At 44.5% G+C, this 22,205-nt stretch overlaps 1 protein-coding gene across 1 annotated transcript in view; it reads right to left on the bottom strand.

Moving 5' to 3' along the window:
- Positions 1-13,595, bottom strand: part of fgf4 (fibroblast growth factor 4) — a 178,705-nt gene extending 165,110 nt beyond the window's left edge. Inside the window, exons 1-2 of the mRNA XM_056279120.1 lie at positions 13,295-13,595; positions 9,572-9,675 (exon numbers count right to left, since the gene is read on the bottom strand). Of these exons, the coding sequence (XP_056135095.1) occupies positions 9,572-9,675; positions 13,295-13,595 (405 nt within the window). The remainder of the gene's footprint in view (positions 1-9,571; positions 9,676-13,294) is intronic.
- Positions 13,596-22,205: the final 8,610 nt, after the last annotated feature.

Below are 22,205 nucleotides of genomic sequence, written 5' to 3'. Positions count from 1 at the left end.
AAACCACATGGATAACAGGTAAGAGTAATAAACTAATAAAACCACATGGAGAGCAAGTAAGTGAAGTAACTGATGAAACCACATGGAGAACAGGTAAGAGAAATAAACTGATGAAACTATATAGAGAACAGGTAAGAGTATTAAACTCATGAAACCACGTGGAGAACAGGTAAGAGTAATAAACTGATGAAACCACATGGAGAAAGTGGAAGAGTAGTAAACAGATGAAACCACATGGACAACAGGTAAAAGCAGTAAACCTCTGAAACCACAAGGAGAAAAGGGAAGAGTAATAAACAGCTGAAACCACATGGAAAACAGGTAAGAGTAATAAACTGATGAAACCACATGGAGAACAGGTAAGAGTAGTAAACAGATGAAACCAAATGGAGAACAGGTAAGTGTAGTGAACTGATGAAACCAAAAGGAGAACAGGTAAGAGTACTCAACTGATGAAACCGCAAGGAGAACAGGTAAGAGTAATAAACTGATGAAAACACATGGACAACAGGTAATAGTAGTAAACTGATGAAACCACATGGAGAACAGGTAAGGATCATAAACTGATGAAACCACATGGAGAACAGGTAAGAGTAGTAACTGATGAAACCACATGGAGAACAGGTAAGAGAAGTAAACGATGAAACCACATGGAGAACAATTAAGTGTAGTAACTGATGAAACCACACGGAGAACAGGTAAGAGTAGTAAACTGATGAAACCACATGGACAACAGGTAATAGTAGTAAACTGATGAAACCACACGGAGAACAGGTAAGAGTAGTAAACTGATGAAACCACATGGAGAACAGGTAACAGTAGTAACAGATGAAACCACATGGAGAACATGTAAGAGTAGCAACGGATGAAACCAAATGGAGAGCAGGTAAGATTAGTAAACTGATAAAACCATATAGAGTACAGATAAGAGTATTAAACTCGTGAAACCACGTGGAGAACAGGTAAGAGTAAAAAACTGATGAAACCACATAGAGAAAATGGAAGAGTAGTAAACTGATGAAACCACATGGAGAACAGGTAAAAGCTGTAAACTGATGAAACCACAAGGAGAAAATGGTAGAGTAATAAACTGATGAAACCACATGGAAAACAGGTAAGAGTAATAAACTGATGAAACCACATGGAGAACAGGTAAGAGTAGTAAACTGATGAAACCAAATGGAGAACAGGTAAGTGTAGTGAACTGATGAAACCGCAAGGAGAACAGGTAAGGATCATAAACAGATGAAACCACATGGAGAACAGGTAAGAGTAGTAACTGATGAAACCACATGGAGAACAGGTAAGAGTAGTAAACTAATGAAACCACATGGAGAACAGGTAAGAGTATTAAACTGATAAAACCACATGGAGAAGAGGTAAGAGTAATAAACTGATGAAACCACATGGAGAAAATGGAACAGTAGTGAACTGATGAAACCATATAGAGTACAGGTAAGAGTATTAAACTCGTGAAACCACGTGGAGAACAGGTAAGAGTAAAAAACTGATGAAACCACATAGAGAAAATGGAAGAGTAGTAAACTGATGAAACCACATGGAGTACAGGTAAGAGTAGTAACTGATGAAACCACATGGATAACAGGTAAGAGTAATAAACTAATGAAACCACATGGAGAGCAAGTATGTGAAGTAACTGATGAAACCACATGGAGAACATGTAAGAGAAATAAACTGATGAAACAACATAGAGAACAGGTAAGAGTATTAAACTCATGAAACCACCTGGAGAACAGGTAAGAGTAATAAACTGATGAAACCACATGGAGAACAGGTAAGAGTGGTAAAGTGATGAAACCACATGGAGAACAGGGAAGAGTAATAAACTGATGAAACCACATGGACAACAGGTAATAGTATTAAACTGATGATACCACATGGAGAAGAGGTAAGAGTAGTAAACTGATGAAACCACATGGAGAACAGGTAAGAGTAGTAAACTGACGAAACCACATGGAAAACAAGTAAGAGTAGTAACTGATGAAACCACATGGAGAGCAGGTAAGAGTAGTAAACTGATGAAACCACATGGACAACAGGTAAGAGTATTAAACTGATGAAACCACATGGAGAAGAGGTAAGAGTAGTAAACTGATGAAACCACATGGAGAACAGGTAAGAGAAATAAACTGATGAAACCACATGGAGAACAGGTAAGAGTAGTAAACTGATGAATAACACATGGAGAGCAGGTAAGAGTATTAAACTGATGAAACCACATGGAGAAGAGGTAAGAGTAGTAAACTGATGAAACCACATGGAGAACAGGTAAGAGAAATAAACTGATGAAACCACATGGAGAACAGTTACGAGTAATAAAATGATGAAACGATATGGAGAACAAGTAAGAGTAGTAACTGATGAAACCACAAGGAGAACAGGTAAGAGTAGTAAACTGATGAATAACACATGGACAACAGGTAAGAGTAGTGAACTGATGAAACCTCAAGGAGAACAGGTAAGAGTACTCAACTGATGAAATCACAAGGAGAACAGGTAAGAGTAGTAAACTGATGAATAACACATGGACAACAGGTAAGAGTAATGAACTGATGAAACCACATGGAGAACAGGTAAGAGTGGTAAAGTGATGAAACCACATGGAGAACAGGTAAGGTTAGTAAGTGATGAAACCACATGGAGAAGAGGTAAGAGTAGTAACTGATGAAACCACATGGAGATGAGGTAAGAGTAGTAACTGATGAAACCACATGGAGTACAGGTAAGAGTAGTATCTGATGAAACCACATGCAGAAGTGGTAAGAGTAGGAACTGATGAAACCACATGAATAACAGGTAAGAGTAATAAACTAATAAAACCACATGGAGAGCAAGTAGGTGAAGTAACTGATGAAACCACATGGAGAACAGGTAAGAGAAATAAACTGATGAAACTATATAGAGAACAGGTAAGAGTATTAAACTCATGAAACCACGTGGAGAACAGGTAAGAGTAATAAACTGATGAAACCACATGGAGAGAGTGGAAGAGTAGTAAACTGATGAAACCACATGGAGAACAGGTAAAAGCAGTAAACCTCTGAAACCACAAGGAGAAAAGGGAAGAGTAATAAACAGATGAAACCACATGGAAAACAGGTAAGAGTAATAAACTGATGAAACCACATGGAGAACAGGTAAGAGTAGTAAACTGATGAAACCAAATGGAGAACAGGTAAGTGTAGTGAACTGATGAAACCACAAGGAGAACAGGTAAGAGTACTCAACTGATGAAACCGCAAGGAGAACAGGTAAGAGTAATAAACTGATGAAAACACATGGACAACAGGTAATAGTAGTAAACTGATGAAACCACATGGAGAACAGGTAAGGATCATAAACTGATGAAACCACATGGAGAACAGGTAAGAGTAGTAACTGATGAAACCACATGGAGAACAGGTAAGAGAAGTAAACGATGAAACCACATGGAGAACAATTAAGTGTAGTAACTGATGAAACCACACGGAGAACAGGTAAGAGTAGTAAACTGATGAAACCACATGGAGAACAGGTAACAGTAGTAACAGATGAAACCACATGGAGAACATGTAACAGTAGTAACTGATGAAACCACATGGAGATGAGGTAAGAGTAGTAACTGATGAAACCACATGGAGTACAGGTAAGAGTAGTAACTGATGAAACCACATGCAGAAGTGGTAAGAGTAGGAACTGATGAAACCACATGGATAACAGGTAAGAGTAATAAACTAATAAAACCACATGGAGAGCAAGTAAGTGAAGTAACTGATGAAACCACATGGAGAACAGGTACGAGAAATAAACTGATGAAACTATATAGAGAACAGGTAAGAGTATTAAACTCATGAAACCACGTGGAGAACAGGTAAGAGTAATAAACTGATGAAACCACATGGAGAAAGTGGAAGAGTAGTAAACAGATGAAACCACATGGAGAACAGGTAAAAGCAGTAAACCTCTGAAACCACAAGGAGAAAAGGGAAGAGTAATAAACAGATGAAACCACATGGAAAACAGGTAAGAGTAATAAACTGATGAAACCACATGGAGAACAGGTAAGAGTAGTAAACTGATGAAACCAAATGGAGAACAGGTAAGTGTAGTGAACTGATGAAACCACAAGGAGAACAGGTAAGAGTACTCAACTGATGAAACCGCAAGGAGAACAGGTAAGAGTAATAAACTGATGAAAACACATGGACAACAGGTAATAGTAGTAAACTGATGAAACCACACGGAGAACAGGTAAGAGTAGTAAACTGATGAAACCACATGGAGAACAGGTAACAGTAGTAACAGATGAAACCACATGGAGAACATGTAAGAGTAGCAACGGATGAAACCAAATGGAGAGCAGGTAAGAGTAATGAACTGATGAAACCACATGGAGAACAAGTAAGATTGGCAACGGATGAAACCACATGGAGAGCAGGTAAGATTAGTAAACTGATAAAACCATATAGAGTACAGGTAAGAGTATTAAACTCGTGAAACCACGTGGAGAACAGGTAAGAGTAAAAAACTGATGAAACCACATAGAGAAAATGGAAGAGTAGTAAACTGATGAAACCACATGGAGAACAGGTAAAAGCTGTAAACTGATGAAACCACAAGGAGAAAATGGTAGAGTAATAAACTGATGAAACCACATGGAAAACAGGTAAGAGTAATAAACTGATGAAACCACATGGAGAACAGGTAAGAGTAGTAAACTGATGAAACCAAATGGAGAACAGGTAAGTGTAGTGAACTGATGAAACCGCAAGGAGAACAGGTAAGGATCATAAACAGATGAAACCACATGGAGAACAGGTAAGAGTAGTAACTGATGAAACCACATGGAGAACAGGTAAGAGTAGTAAACTAATGAAACCACATGGAGAACAGGTAAGAGTATTAAACTGATAAAACCACATGGAGAAGAGGTAAGAGTAGTAAACTGATGAAACCACATGGAGAAAATGGAACAGTAGTGAACTGATGAAACCAAATGGAGAACAGGTAAGAGTATTAAACTGATGAAACCACATGGAGAAGAGGTAAGAGTAGTAAACTGATGAAACCACATGGAGAACCGGTAAGAGTAGTAACTGATGAAACCACATGGAGAACAGGTAACAGTAGTAACTGATAAAACCACATGGAGAACAGGTAAGAGTAGTAAACTGATGAAACCACATGGAGAACAGGTAACAGTAGTAACTGTTGAAACCACATGGAGAACAGGTAAGAGTATTAAACTGATAAAACCACATGGAGAAGAGGTAAGAGTAATAAACTGATGAAACCACATGGAGAAAATGGAACAGTAGTGAACTGATGAATCCACATGGACAACAGGTAAGAGTATTAAACTGATGAAACCACATGGAGAAGAGGTAAGAGTAGTAAACTGATGAAACCACATGGAGAACAGGTAAGAGTAGTAAACTGATGAAACCACATGGAGAACAGGTAAGAGTAGTAAACTGATGAAACCACATGGAGAACAGGTAAGAGTAATAAACTGATGAAACCACATGGAAAACAAGTAAGAGTAGTAAACTGATGAAACCACATGGAGAACAGGTAAGAGTGGTAAAGTGATGAAACCACATGGAGAACAGGTAAGAGTGGTCAACTGATGAAACCACACGGAGAACAGGTAAGAGTGGTAAAGTGATGAAACCACATGGAGAACAGGGAAGAGTAATAAACTGATGAAACCACATGGACAACAGGTAATAGTATTAAACTGATGATACCACATGGAGAAGAGGTAAGAGTAGTAAACTGATGAAACCACATGGAGAACAGGTAAGAGTAGTAAACTGATGAAACCACATGGAGAACAGGTAAGAGTAGTAAACTGACTAAACCACATGGAAAACAAGTAAGAGTAGTAACTGATGAAACCACATGGAGAGCAGGTAAGAGTAGTAAACTGATGAAACCACATGGACAACAGGTAAGAGTATTAAACTGATGAAACCACATGGAGAAGAGGTAAGAGTAGTAAACTGATGAAACCACATGGAGAACAGGTAAGAGAAATAAACTGATGAAACCACATGGAGAACAGGTAAGAGTAGTAAACTGATGAATAACACATGGAGAACAAGTAAGAGTAGTAACTGATGAAACCACATGGAGAAGAGGTAAGAGCGGTAAAGTGATGAAACCACATGGAGAACAGTTACGAGTAATAAAATGATGAAACGACATGGAGAACAAGTAAGAGTAGTAACTGATGAAACCACAAGGAGAACAGGTAAGAGTAGTAAACTGATGAATAACACATGGACAACAGGTAAGAGTAATGAACTGATGAAACCACATGGAGAACAGGTAAGAGCAATAAACTGATAAAACCACATGGAGAACAGGTAAGTGTAATAAACTGATGAAACCACATGGAGAACAGGTAAGAGAAATAAACTGATGAAACCACATGTAGAACAGGTAAGTGTAATAAACTGATAAAACCACATGGAGAACAGGTAAGAGTAGTAACTGATGAAACCACATGGAGAAGAGGTAAGAGTAGTAACTGATAAAACCACATGGAGAAGAGGTAAGAGCAGTAAACTGATGAAACCACATGGAGAACAGGTATGAGTAGTAACTGATGAAACCACATGGAGAACATGTAAGAGTATTAAACTGATGAAACCACATGGAGAAGTGGTATGCGTGGTAAACTGATGAAACCACATGGAGAACAGGTAACAGTAGTGAACTGATGAAACCACATGGAGAACAGGTATGAGTAGTAACTGATGAAACCACATGGAGAACAGGTAACAGTAGTGAACTGATGAAACCACATGGAGAACAGGTAACAGTAGTAAACTGATGAAACCACATGGAAAACAGGTAAGAGTATTAAACTGATGAAACCACATGGAGAAGAGGTAAGAGTAGTAAACTGATGAAACCACATTGAGAACAGGTAAGAGAAATAAACTGATGAAACCACATGGAGAACAGGTAAGAGTAGTAAACTGATGAATAACACATGGAGAGCAGGTAAGAGTAATAATCTGATGAAACCAAATGGAGAACAAGTAAGAGTAGTAACTGATGAAACCACATGGAGAACAGGTAAGAGCGGTAAAGTGATGAAACCACATGGAGAACAAGTAAGAGTAGTAACTGATGAAACCACAAGGAGAACAGGTAAGAGTAGTAAACTGATGAATAACACATGGACAACAGGTAAGAGTAATGAACTGATGAAACCACATGGAGAACAGGTAAGAGCAATAAACTGATAAAACCACATGGAGAACAGGTAAGTGTAATAAACTGATGAAACCACATGGAGAACAGGTAAGAGAAATAAACTGATGAAACCACATGTAGAACAGGTAAGTGTAATAAACTGATAAAACCACATGGAGAACAGGTAAGAGTAGTAACTGATGAAACCACATGGAGAAGAGGTAAGAGTAGTAACTGATAAAACCACATGGAGAAGAGGTAAGAGCAGTAAACTGATGAAACCACATGGAGAACAGGTATGAGTAGTAACTGATGAAACCACATGGAGAACAGGTAAGAGTATTAAACTGATGAAACCACATGGAGAAGTGGTATGCGTGGTAAACTGATGAAACCACATGGAGAACAGGTAACAGTAGTGAACTGATGAAACCACATGGAGAACAGGTATGAGTAGTAACTGATGAAACCACATGGAGAACAGGTAACAGTAGTGAACTGATGAAACCACATGGAGAACAGGTAACAGTAGTAAACTGATGAAACCACATGGAAAACAGGTAAGAGTATTAAACTGATGAAACCACATGGAGAAGAGGTAAGAGTAGTAAACTGATGAAACCACATTGAGAACAGGTAAGAGAAATAAACTGATGAAACCACATGGAGAACAGGTAAGAGTAGTAAACTGATGAATAACACATGGAGAGCAGGTAAGAGTAATAATCTGATGAAACCAAATGGAGAACAAGTAAGAGTAGTAACTGATGAAACCACATGGAGAACAGGTAAGAGCGGTAAAGTGATGAAACCACATGGAGAACAGTTACGAGTAATAAAATGATGAAACGACATGGAGAACAAGTAAGAGTAGTAACTGATGAAACCACAAGGAGAACAGGTAAGAGTAGTAAACTGATGAATAACACATGGACAACAGGTAAGAGTAGTGAACTGATGAAATCTCAAGGAGAACAGGTAAGAGTACTCAACTGATGAAATCACAAGGAGAACAGGTAAGAGTAGTAAACTGATGAATAACACATGGACAACAGGTAAGAGTAATGAACTGATGAAACCACATGGAGAACAGGTGAGAGCAATAAACTGATAAAACCACATGGAGAACAGGTAAGTGTAATAAACTGATGAAACCACATGGTGAACAGGTAAGAGAAATAAACTGATGAAACCACATGGAGAACAGGTAAGTGTAATAAACTGATAAAACCACATGGAGAACAGGTAAGAGTAATAAACTGATGAAACCACATGGTGAACAGGTAAGATTAATAAAATGATGAAACCACATGGAGAACTGGTAAGAGTAGTAACTGATGAAACCACATGGAGAAGAGGTAAGAGTAGTAACTGATGAAACCACATGGAGAAGAGGTAAGAGTAGTAACTGATGAAACCATATGGAGAAGAGGTAAGAGCAGTAAACTGATGAAACCACATGGAGAACAGGTATGAGTAGTAACTGATGAAACCACATGGAGAACAGGTAAGAGTATTAAACTGATGAAACCACATGGAGAAGTGGTAAGCGTGGTAAATTGATGAAACCACATGGAGAACAGGTAACAGTAGTGAACTGATGAAACCACATGGAGAACAGGTAACAGTAGTAAACTGATGAAACCACATGGAAAACAGGTAACAGTAGTAAACTGATGAAACCACATGGACAACAGGTAAGAGAAATAAACTGATGAAACCACATGGAGAACAGGCAAGCGTGATAAACTGATGAAACCACATGGAGAACAGGCAAGAGTAGTAAACTGATGAATAACACATGGACAACAGGTAAGAGAAATAAACTGATGAAACCACATGGAGAAGTGGTAAGCGTGGTAAATTGATGAAACCACATGGAGAACAGGTAACAGTAGTGAACTGATGAAACCACATGGAGAACAGGTATGAGTAGTAACTGATGAAACCACATGGAGAACAGGTAACAGTAGTGAACTGATGAAACCACATGGAGAACAGGTAGCAGTAGTAAACTGATGAAACCACATGGAAAACAGGTAACAGTAGTAAACTGATGAAACCACATGGACAACAGGTAAGAGAAATAAACTGATGAAACCACATGGACAACAGGTAAGAGAAATAAACTGATGAAACCACATGGAGAACAGGCAAGCGTGATAAACTGATGAAACCACATGGAGAACAGGCAAGAGTAGTAAACTGATGAATAACACATGGACAACAGGTAAGAGAAATAAACTGATGAAACCACATGGAGAGCAGGTAAGAGTAGTAAACTAATGACACCACATGGACAACAGGTAAGAGTAATAAACAGAGGAAGCAAGAGTAAAATAAAATGTTTGCGTACACTCACAGACCCGTGCAGCTTCCCTCGGCGGTTCATGGCCACGAATAGTCCACTGCGGACGCCAAAGAGACTTACCACGCCTCTCTCCACCGGAGAGATTTCGAGAAGACCTGCAAGGATGATAAACAACCAATAAACAAATAATTTTGACTGTTAAATATCGCCTGGTTTGACGTCAAGAAAGTGCCGCACATGTGCATCTTCCTGATTTATTTACCTCATGCTTAAAACGGATTAATAAGCGTTCAAAGATCATTAAGTGCACCAGACTTCATAATCAAAGCGAGTTATGATCACGTAGGGAGCTCATTTGACTTTACCAGGTATCCAGTGTTTGTTTTGCCATTTGTTCCACCCAAAGGTAATATAGGTTGTGTGTATGTTTAATTCCATATATCATTCTAAAACATGTTTTGATGGCTTGTAGGCTATTTTGCAGAGATTCTATGTCCCAGACTTTTATATCTGAACACAAGTTTACAGTCCCAAAGATGCCAAGCAGGAACGCACTCTCAATGGTGAGCATCTTTTGTCACTTTGCATGGCAAATTACATTTGACAAATCGGGGGAATAAACGTCTACTCCGTATGCCTGCAAATGTCTGAAGCTCACATTAGGCCTTCATCCATCCATCCATCCATCCATCCATCCATCCATCCATCCATCCATCCATCCATCCTTCCATTATGCTCGGATAATTTTCTGTAACGACCACGGATAAATAGACTCGCCAGCCCTTGGCTAACGGGTCGGCCCCTTTACTTGACTGGATAACAAAGTCGCCCGTGGTGCGGGAGACCCGGGTTCGCGTCCCGGCTGCAGCGGTTCCCGCCCCCCCCCCCTCACCCCCCCCCCCCCGAATTCGCTTTGTTGGTGTCAGAAGTGGGATGGTGAGACCGTGAGGCCATCGGGCGTGCGTGCGCCCAGAAGCGTGAGGGAGCTGGTACGCTGAGGTGCGGGGACGCGCTTCCTGAAGAAGGGGGGAAGAGGTGTAGCGAATTCGGGGGGCAGCCGGGACTCGAATCCGAGCGGCTGCGCTAACCAGGCAATTAAATGGTCCGACCCGTTAGCCAGGGGCTAGCGGGTCTAGTCATCCGTGGCCGTTACATTACGTTGCATTCACATGTAATCCGGGAGACGATAAACGGCAGGTGGCAAAACGGAACGGGAAAAAACCACAAACTGTGTGATGGAATGACAGGACGGTAAAAAGAGGGGGAAAAACACTTACACACACATGGGTTGCTATGGTGATGTACTGTTTTCAGGAAAAAAATAGATTAAATTGTGAACACGTGTTTTGTGTTTTTTTTTATTTAATCATAGAGTCAGTCATGAACCTATAAATTTAATCTGCAATCCTCTCTGTTTTGAGATGTGCTACGTAACATCCGGTTGTAAATGCCGTCGCGGAGGACGGCAAAAACTTGTATTTCAACTTCGGACGGCAGTGGCTTCTACCGTTGCCGTCATAATTTGCCAGTTTCATATGATTTTACCGTCCTGCTCTCATTTACAATAATGACTTCCGGTTTGCCTTCCGCCGTTTACCGGACTCCATGTGAAGGTACAGATTTAACGTGTCTTCATGGATGAGTCTGACTGCGTCCTGACTTTTGGGGGGTAGCACACCGCTGGTCTTGATCACCGCGATCTCTGGTCACTGAGACACAGTTGCCGTCATCACAGCGGAAAGCAACCGCTCCTCAGTCCCACACTAGATTATCCAGATGTTAAGAGCCCACACTAGATTATCCGGATGCTATGAGCCCACACTAGATCATCCAGATGTTAAGAGCCCACACTAGATCATCCAGATGTTAAGAGCCCACACTAGATCATCCAGATGTTAAGAGCCCACACTAGATCATCCAGATGTTAAGAGCCCACACTAGATCATCGAGATGCTATGAGCCCACACTAGATCATCCAGATGCTATGATCCCACACTAGATTATCCAGATGTTAAGAGCCCACACAAGATCATCCAGATGCCATGAGTCCACACTAGATCATCCAGATGCTCTGAGCCCACACTAGATTATCCAGATGCTATGATCCCACAATAGTTTATCCAGATGTTAAGAGCCCACACTAGATCATCCAGATGCTATGAGCCCACACTAGATTATCCAGATGTTAAGAGCCCACACTAGATCATCCAGATGCTATGAGCCCACACTAGATTATCCAGATGATATGATCCCACACTAGATTATCCAGATGTTAAGAGCCCACACAAACTCATCCAGATGCTATGAGCCCACACTAGATCATCCAGATGCTATGAGCCCACACTAGATTATCCAGATGCTATGAGCCCACACTAGATCATCCAGATGCTATGAGCCCACAATAGATTATCCAGATGTTAAGAACCCACACTAGATCATCCAGATGTTAAGAGCCCACACTAGATCATCCAGATGCTATGAGCCCACACTAGATTATCCAGATGTTAAGAGCCCACACTAGATCATACAGATGCTATGAGCCCACACTAGATTATCCGGATGCTATGAGCCCACACTAGATCATCCAGATGCTATGATCCCACAATAGTTTATCCAGATGTTAAAAGCCCACAATAGATCATCCAGATGCTATGATCCCACAATAGTTTATCCAGATGTTAAGAGCCCACACTAGATCATCCAGATGCTATGAGCCCACACTAGATTATCCAGATGTTAAGAGCCCACACTAGATCATCCAGATGCTCTGAGCCCACACTAGATTATCCAGATGTTAAGAGCCCACACTAGATTATCCGGATGTTAAGAGCCCACACTAGATCATCCAGATGCTATGAGCCCACACTAGATTATCCAGATGTTAAGAGCCCACACTATATCATCCAGATGCTATGAGCCCACACTAGATCATCCAGATGCTATGAGCCCACACTAGATCATTCAGCTGTTAAGAGCCCACATTAGATTATCCAGATGTTAAGAGCCCACACTATATCATCCAGATGCTATGATCCCACACTAGATTATCCAGATGTTAAGAGCCCACACTAGATCATCCAGATGCTATGAGCCCACACTAGATCATTCAGCTGTTAAGAGCCCACACTAGATCACCCAGCTGTTAAGAGCCCACACTAGATCATCCAGCTGTTAAGAGCCCACACTAGCTCATCCAGCTGGTAAGAGCCCACACTAGATCATCCAGATGCTATGAGCCCACACTAGATCATCCAGATGCTATGAGCCCACACTAGATCATTCAGCTGTTAAGAGCCCACATTAGCTCATCCAGCTGTTAAGAGCCCACACTAGATCTTCCAGCTGTTAAAAGGTTCTCCATGCGCGTCTGCAGTGTGACGGCAAAAGAAATGCTTGATTATGGAAAGGCAACGGAGGCTGGGCCTACTGCAAACAGTTCAGCGTGACATTTAAATAGTTTCATCGATGCAGATTTACACGAATCAGCCTACATGCATGGTTTGGCTGGGCGCTGGGGGAACAGCCTGCAGTTTATGTAGGTAGTACTTTTTTGCTTGTACATTATACGTCTACCTTCAACTTCATTAATAACAGTAGGTATTTATGATTTTTGGCCTATATGTTATCTCCAAAAGCCAGCTATCCCATGTTAAGTACAAACTATTTAGGGTGGGTTATGAGCCCAGGCTGCACTAGTTGCGTCAAAAGGATAAATGAATCTGTAGCGTCTTTACTTTAACGGAGAGAAAATGATCATTACTTGCTTCAACTTACTAAAACCATCTTCGGTGTGTATTCCTGTAATTTTGCCGTCCGGTAAAACCTGAATATGAAAGCCAATGCCCACATTGCAGTAGAGGCGCCGCAGCCTTTTAATGCCCGTAAGATAGTCGCTGTCCCGATAGGTCTCGCGCTTCTCCCCCGGGATGCGGGACAGCGACCGGGAATAGAGGGTCTCCAAGCGGCGCTCTGCCGTCTCGTTCACCCTGCTGGTGAAGGGGAAGGTGGCACATCGCACCAAGGTGGTCGTAAGACCCAAGACCAAGATAGTCGGTAGGGCCGAGTGAGTGCCCATCATATGCCACACACTGCACTACGGTTTGTGTTGAGAGACTTGCGGGCTCTAAAAATATCCCCAGGGGCCGACCTTTGCGCTGGACTCCGTAAAAAAGAAACTTAGTAAGAGAAATTACCAGTTTAAATAGGCGCTCATTCCAAGGGACGCGCGATTGGCTCACTGTTAGAACGACATGCAAGATCTTGATAGATGACGCGCGTCCCGTCCGGCAAGAACAGGGTGGGCGCTCGGAGGAGGTCCAGAGCAACGTGTTTGGAGTGCGATGATAAGTTCCCAAGAATTGACCGTCTCGACTAGTGCGTTTCAGCCATGCCGCTTTTCCCTCACCTACTATATTTATATCTGAAGTGACATTACATCACACACAAACCCACTGCATCACGGGACAGCCCCAAATACACGAAACACCAAGACGGACTAACAAACACCGGAGGCCAACGGAGACAAGTGGCTATGACAAATGTCAAACATGGCCAAATTAAACTGCGTGATCAAGGCGGCCGACTCACTGAAATTAATTAATGGCTCATCTATTTTGGGACGTATAATCTTCTGGGAGTTGTAGAAACGCCAGGCCGAAGAGGTGAGCAGCGCTGTAAAACGCCTGCTTTATTTAGCCCCGTCACTATCAGCAGAGTATCAGAATTTATGTATGAGAGGATGTAAAATAGGAAGTGGCTAAGTTAACAGACTGTGATGTGGAGACAGCTCTATAAGTGAACAATAACAGGAAAAAACAATGTTCCAATTTCACAATTGAAAAAAACGACTAAATTAAGACATGTGGAGAACAAAAAAAAAGAAAAAAGAAGAGAGAACAATGGTACAGTTAAATACAACGTTGGCATGATAAGTAGGTTTAATTGTGTGGTATGATTGTCTGGTCTAGACTTCCCGATAAGCGCAGTGGACTGTGGGCAGCGTGCTGCTCAGCAGGTGACAGACTGCGTCACAAAATCCCGAGGCTCCTTCACTTGGAGCCCGGGTCCATGCTACCAAGAGAATGCCTCCATGTTCAAATGCAGGAACTGGGCTTACGACAACTACTAGCGTGACGTGGAAGTTTAGCATCGCGGCCGTAGTTCCGGGTCCGTGTTTCTGGGTCATGCACTTTATTTGTTGAAACGGCTCGCACGTTAAAATACTGCCTCACGGAAGTTGATTCTCATAGCTGGCGTAACGCGACAAGCGGAGCGCCGGTCTTGCGCCGAGTCCCGCTGCCCGCCGGGAACTGCGCGCGCATCGCGGGGGCGCGCACAGCTACAGGGAAACCCACCACACATTGCCCTGATTTTTAAGGCAAAGCGGTTGAAAAACGATACGATCTTTTTCAGGTCCATTAATGATGATACACCACCTGAACGTTATGGGTTTTGGGTGTTATTTGACCCGGTAGTAGCAGTAGCAGCGGTAGCGTTTCCAGGTTTTGGGTGTTATTTGACCCGGTAGTAGTAGCAGTAGCAGCGGTAGCGTTTCCAGGTTTTGGGTGTTATTTGACCCGGTAGTAGTAGCAGTAGCAGCGGTAGCGTTTTCAGGTTTTGGGTGTTATTTGACCCGGTAGAAGCAGAAGCAGCGGTAGCGTTTCCAGGTTTTGGGTGTTATTTGACCCGGTAGTAGTACCAGCAGCAGTGGTAGCGTTTCAAGGTTTTGGGTGTTATTCGACCCGGTAGTAGTAGCAGTAGCAGCGGAAGCGTTTCAACGTTTTGGGTGTTATTTGACCCGGTAGTGGCAGTAGCAGCGGTAGCGTTTCCAGGTTTTGGGTGCTATTTGACCCGGTAGTAGTAGCAGCAGCAGCGGTAGCGTTTCAAGGTTTTGGGTGTTATTTGACCCGGTAGTAGTAGCAGTAGCAGCGGTAGCGTTTCCAGGTTTTGGGTGTTATTTGACCCGGTAGTAGTAGCTGTAGCAGCGGTAGCGTTTCCAGGTTTTGGTGTTATTTGACCCGGTAGTAGTAGCAGTAGCAGCGGTAGCGTTTCCAGGTTTTGGGTGTTATTTGACCTGGTAGTAGTAGCAGTAGCAGTGGTAGCGTTTCAAGGTTTTGGGTGTTATTTGACCCGGTAATAGTACCAGCAGCAGTGGTAGCGTTTCCAGGTTTTGGGTGTTATTCGACCCGGTAGTAGTAGCAGTAGCAGCGGAAGCGTTTCAAGGTTTTGGGTGTTATTTGACCCGGTAGTAGTAGCAGTAGCAGCGGAAGCGTTTCCAGGTTTTGGTGTTATTTGACCCGGTAGTAGCAGTAGCAGCGGAAGCGTTTCAAGGTTTTGGGTGTTATTTGACCCGGTAGTAGCAGTAGCAGCGGTAGCGTTTCCAGGTTTTGGGTGTTATTCGACCCGGTAGTAGTAGCAGTAGCAGCGGAAGCGTTTCAAGGTTTTGGGTGTTATTTGACCCGGTAGTAGCAGTAGCAGCGGTAGCGTTTCCAGGTTTTGGGTGTTATTCGACCCGGTAGTAGTAGCAGTAGCAGCGGAAGCGTTTCAAGGTTTTGGGTGTTATTTGACCCGGTAGTAGCAGTAGCAGCGGTAGCGTTTCCAGGTTTTGGGTGTTATTCGACCCGGTAGTAGTAGCAGTAGCAGCGGAAGCGTTTCAAGGTTTTGGGTGTTATTCGACCCGGTAGTAGCAGTAGCAGCGGTAGCGTTTCCAGGTTTTGGGTGTTATTCGACCCGGTAGTAGTAGCAGTAGCAGCGGAAGCGTTTCAAGGTTTTGGGTGTTATTCGACCCGGTAGTAGCAGTAGCAGCGGTAGCGTTTCCAGGTTTTGGGTGTTATTCGACCCGGTAGTGGTACCAGCAGCAGTGGTAGCGTTTCCAGGTTTTGGGTGTTATTCGACCCGGTAGTAGTAGCAGTAGCAGCGGAAGCGTTTCAAGGTTTTGGGTGTTATTTGACCCGGTAGTAGTAGCAGTAGCAGCGGAAGCGTTTCAAGGTTTTGGGTGTTATTTGACCCGGTAGTAGCAGTAGCAGCGGTAGCGTTTCCAGGTTTTGGGTGTTATTTGACCCGGTAGTAGTAGCAGTAGCAGCAGTAGCGTTTCCAGGTTTTGGGTGTTATTTGACCCGGTAGTAGTACCAGCAGCAGTGGTAGCGTTTCCAGGTTTTGGGTGTTATTTGACCCGGTAGTAGTAGCAGTAGCAGCGGAAGCGTTTCAAGGTTTTGGGTGTTATTTGACCCGGTAGTAGCAGTAGCAGCGGTAGCGTTTCCAGGTTTTGGGTGTTATTCGACCCGGTAGTAGTAGCAGTAGCAGTGGTAGCGTTTCAAGGTTTTGGTGTTATTTGACCCGGTAGTAGCAGTAGCAGCGGTAGCGTTTCCAGGTTTTGGGTGTTATTCGACCCGGTAGTAGTAGCAGTAGCAGCGGAAGCGTTTCAAGGTTTTGGGTGTTATTTGACCCGGTAGTAGCAGTAGCAGCGGTAGCGTTTCCAGGTTTTGGGTGTTATTCGACCCGGTAGTAGTAGCAGTAGCAGCGGAAGCGTTTCAAGGTTTTGGGTGTTATTTGACCCGGTAGTAGCAGTAGCAGCGGAAGCGTTTCAAGGTTTTGGGTGTTATTTGACCCGGTAGTAGCAGTAGCAGCGGTAGCGTTTCCAGGTTTTGGGTGTTATTTGACCCGGTAGTAGTAGCAGTAGCAGCAGTAGCGTTTCCAGGTTTTGGGTGTTATTTGACCCGGTAGTAGTACCAGCAGCAGTGGTAGCGTTTCAAGGTTTTGGGTGCTATTTGACCCGGTAGTTGTAGCTGTATTAGCGGTAGCGTTTCCAGGTTTTGGGTGTTATTCGACCCGGTATTATTAGCAGTAGCAGCGCAAGCGTTTCCAGGTTTTGGTGTTATTTGACCTGGTAGTAGTAGCAGTAGCAGCGGTAGCGTGTGGAGTTTGCATGTTCTCCCCGTGTCTGCGGTGGGTTTTCTCCGGGTGCTCCGGTTTCCCCCACTATCAAAAAGGCATGCATGTTAGGGTTGATGCCCCTAAGCAAGGCATGGCAAGACCAATTGGAGTTGGTCCCCTGGTGCTGCACAGCGGCTGCCCACTGCTCTTAGCTACACAGTAAGGATGGTGTGGGAGTGCAGGAACGAGGAGACGGAGAGATCGAGTCGAGTCAATTCCGTTTACTCGCCACACAAAACAACACCGATACAGCACAATCTCTCCTGGCAACCAGCTAACCAACCGCTAGTTGCTGCAAACATGGCTCCACCCCGGAAACTCTAAGCAGTGCCTACGTCTGCCCTAAAGGAGCAGCAGCCCCTGCTGAATCTACCCTCAATTGTGTATCACCACAATGGGTTAAATGCAGAACGTAATTTCCCTACAGGGATCATTAAAGTATCTCAAATCAAAATCATATCAAATATTTACGCTTAGTCAGTCCTCAGTGTACAAACACATGCGCTCTTTCTGTACAACTGGCACCGGGAATGCAGTCATGTTCAAGTTCAACTTTATTGCCTTAACACCAGGGACACAACGTCATCCACCCCCCCCTCCAAAAAATATATATATATTGTAGAGGAGCTCAAGCAGGAGTCGTGACAACTTTCTCTTTCGGCTACACAACGTGCACCATTTATTCCTTCCACCATTACAACAACAAAAAATCCGCGCAGCGGAAGTGTGTCACTGTAAACCCGAACCGAGGAAACAGCAGCTGTAAACTAACGTTCCTACTAGCTCAATAAGGGGAATTATGTACCCCCATAACCACTACACACGTTCCCCCAGAATTCGCCTTAATACGAAAAGTCAGTGTGGCGAGGGGGGCGGATCTCTCTGCCCCAACGGCTCCGCTGAACAGGAGCTGGGGGTTGGTTAACCGCAGGCAAAGCAGTAGAGTCCTCACAGCTGGACCGGGGAAAGGGAGGGGCTGGGGAAGCAGGGGGCGGCTCGCCGGGAGAGGGGGGCAGAGCCGGGGGGCGCCCCCGCCGTGGGGGCAGGGCAAGACCAACAGGGCGGTCTAAGTCCAGGTGAGCAGGCTTGAGGTGGTCCACAGAAACCCGCTCCAGCCTGCTGCCAACCTCCACCACAAAGTGCTTGTAATATTTGCTAGTAATATTTGATTTGCTAATGTCCCTTACGGCTTTCCGTAGCGCCACAACAAAGTCACGTGATGTACGTAACAACGTCAGTGGGAATCCGGTCGGTGAATAAACACCCAGCACGAGAGAAGTCGTCCTTGCTTTATTAATGTTATAAGTTAACATAGCCAGAGGGCACAGATCATTACATGGTGTCAGAGTAGCGGAGTTTAAATACCCAATATGGATTCGTACGGCGTTCCAGCTCCACGGATGGACTGGGAATCGGCGAACTTACCTGAAGCATGGAGACGATTTCGACAAACAACGGAGCTAATGTTCACGGGCCCCCTGCGCGGGAAGAATGAAGAGGAGAAATGCAGCTACCTCCTGCTCTGGATAGGGGAAAAAGGGCGCGATGTGCACAACACTTGGACACTCAGCGGAGAACAAGCCAAGAAGCTAGAAACGTACTACGATAAGTACACTGAGTACATCACCCCCAAAGCAAACCCGATTTATGCCAGATATAAATTTCATGAAAAGATGCAGGGAGAGAGTGAATCCTTCGAACGATTTGTAACTGAGCTAAAGCTCCTAGTCAAAGACTGTGGCTACCCAAATGCCGACGAGATGGTCAGGGACCGCATCGTGTTTGCCACCAACTCACCCAGAGTGAGAGAAAAGCTACTTAGCCAGGGAGCTGAGCTAACGCTAGAAAAGGCCATAGATGTAGCCCGCTCACACGAGCTAGCAAAGCAACAGCTAACGTTTATGGGCCAGGGCAGCACACATGAAACGGTGCACGCAATAGGCAGAAAGACTTACAAACCGAACGCACCCAAAGCAGCTAACGCTAACTTCAGACAAAGGGACGTTAGCACCGCCGCCAGGGCGTGTAGCTATTGTGGAGGGCTACACGGCGCTAAAGCCACTTGCCCAGCTAAGGGTAAACAATGCATTAAATGCAAGAAGCTCAATCATTTTGCTAAAGTATGCAAGTCTAGCTCCCAGGGACAGACAAAGTACTACCGCGGCACAGTACATGCCGTCGGAGAGAACCCAGAAGAGTGCACCACTGACAGAGAACAGGAAGAACTGTACTTCGACAACATTACAGTGGAGAGCACCGCTGTGGGAGAACAGACAGAGCTGTACATAGACTGCATCTCAATAGAGAACAACGGAAAAAGCAACGAGCAGGCTTACGTAGAGGTTGGAATTGGCACACCTCCACAGAAGGTAAAGTTTAAACTAGACACTGGGGCACAGGCCAATACTATTCCCACCAACCTGTTCCAGGCGCTGTTCAAAAATGTGACACTGAAACCAGCAATACACAGACTCACTGAATATGGAGGAGGCGCGCTGAGCGTGAAAGGCACATGCAAACTCAAATGTAAGTACAGAGACAATGCAATGATGCTGGACTTTTACGTCATTGACACAAACGCCCCACCAGTCATGGCAATGAAAACATGCCGTGACCTAAACCTGGTAAAAATAGTGATGGCTGTGAGCGAGGAAAACAATGTCACATCACAGAGCATAATGGATGAGTATGCAGATGTTTTCCAGGGAATAGGAGAGTTCCCAGGCGAGTGCACCTTCCGCGTCACACCAGATGCAACGCCGGTCGTCTGCCCGCCACGCAGAATCCCCATCGCCCTACGCAGCAAACTGAGGGACGAGCTTGACAGCATGGAGAAAGGCGGCATAATCTGTAAGGTAACAGAACCCACAGAATGGGTGAACGCACTCGTCATTGTTGAGAAGCCAAAGACAGGCAAACTTAGAGTGTGTTTAGACCCCAGAGCTCTTAACAAAGTGATACAACGACCTCACTACCCCCTCCCCACGCTGGAGGACGCCACCACAAAGCTTGCTGGAGCTGAGTACTTTAGCGTGTTAGACGCGCGGTCAGGCTATTGGGCCATCAAACTGAGCACTGAATCCTCAATGTTGACGACATTTAACACAGTGTTTGGCAGGTATCGTTTCCTCAGACTGCCATTCGGAATCGTGTCCGCTCAAGACGAGTTCCAGAGACGCGTGGATGAAACATATGAAGGATTGGACGGTGTGACGGCCATAGTGGACGATATACTAGTGTTCGGCAAGACTAAAGAGGAACATGACCAGCGTCTCAGAGCGATGCTGAAGCGCACAAGGGAGCGAGGGGTGAGGCTCAACCCCGACAAGTGTCACATATGCGTGTCCGAGGTAAGCTACTTCGGCCACACGCTCTCACACGAAGGCATCAAACCAGACCCACACAAGGTGAAGGCGGTCAAGGACATGCAACCCCCACAGAACAAAGCAGAGCTGGAGACAGTCCTCGGCATGATCAACTACCTCGCCAGATTTGCTCCACACCTCTCACAGATAAACTCACCCCTCAGACAGCTTCTGAAACAGGACAGTGAGTTTGTGTGGGATGCAGTCCACGACAAGGCGTTCCAAGAGATGAAGAATCTCATTACACAGCACCCAGGTCCAGTACTCTCATATTTCGACCCGCAGAAAGAGCTGCGACTCCAAGTGGATGCATCCAAAAGTGGCCTTGGGGCTGTCATGCTCCAAGATGGCAAACCAATTGCCTATGCGTCCAAGTCACTCAACAGCACTGAAGAAAACTACGCACAGATAGAGAAGGAGCTCTACGCTGTTGTCTTCGGTTGCAAGAGGTTCCACGAGTACATGTATGGACGAAAAGTGATTGTGGAGTCAGACCACAAGCCTCTGGAGGCAATACTAAAAAAGCCACTGGCAGCAGCACCACCCCGGCTGCAACGGATGATCCTGGCGCTCCAAAAATACGACATCCAAATCATCCACCGCCCCGGTAAGGACATACCGGTGGCCGACACACTGTCACGCAAGTCAATAGAACACCACGACAGTGACCTACAGGAAGGGATGGAGGCCCAAGTGCACACAGTCCTCAGCAACATCCCTGTGAGCGACACAAGACTCACAGAAATCAAGCAGGAAACAGCGCAAGATCCACAGCTCACCGCACTCAGACGAGCCACACTCACTGGCTGGCCAGACACAAAGAAAAAGTGCCCGCCCAGCATCCAGGAATACTGGAACCACAGAGCAGAAATCTCAGAAATGGACGGTATCCTGTTCAAAGGTGAGAGAATCATTGTCCCCCAAAAGCTTCGCAAGGACATGATACAGCGCATCCATGCCAGCCACCTTGGCGTGGAAAAAAGCAAATGCCGAGCAAGAGACTTACTGTTCTGGCCTGGCATGGGGAAACAGATCGAGGATGCGGTAGCAGACTGCAGCATATGCCAAGAACGGCGCAGCGCAAATGCAAAGGAACCAATGATGTCACACGCCATACCCGAGCGGCCGTGGCAAGTGATAGGCACAGACCTATTCACATGGAACTCACAGGACTTCATAGTCACTGTGGACTACTACTCCAGATTCTTCGAGCTAGAAAGACTTTACAGCTGCACCTCATCTGCCGTCATCATGAAGCTGAAAGCAGCAATGGCTCAACACGGAATCCCCGAGACTATCATCAGCGACAACGGTCCGTGCTACAGCTCTGGTGAGTTCCGCAACTTCTCACAGACATGGGGTTTCTCACACACCACCACAAGCCCCCA

Source organism: Lampris incognitus, chromosome 4 (assembly GCF_029633865.1).
Source record: "Lampris incognitus isolate fLamInc1 chromosome 4, fLamInc1.hap2, whole genome shotgun sequence".
NCBI classification, from domain to species: domain Eukaryota; kingdom Metazoa; phylum Chordata; class Actinopteri; order Lampriformes; family Lampridae; genus Lampris; species Lampris incognitus.
The sequence above is the reverse complement of the archived record's forward strand: the minus strand, read 5'-3'. Positions and strand labels throughout refer to the sequence as shown.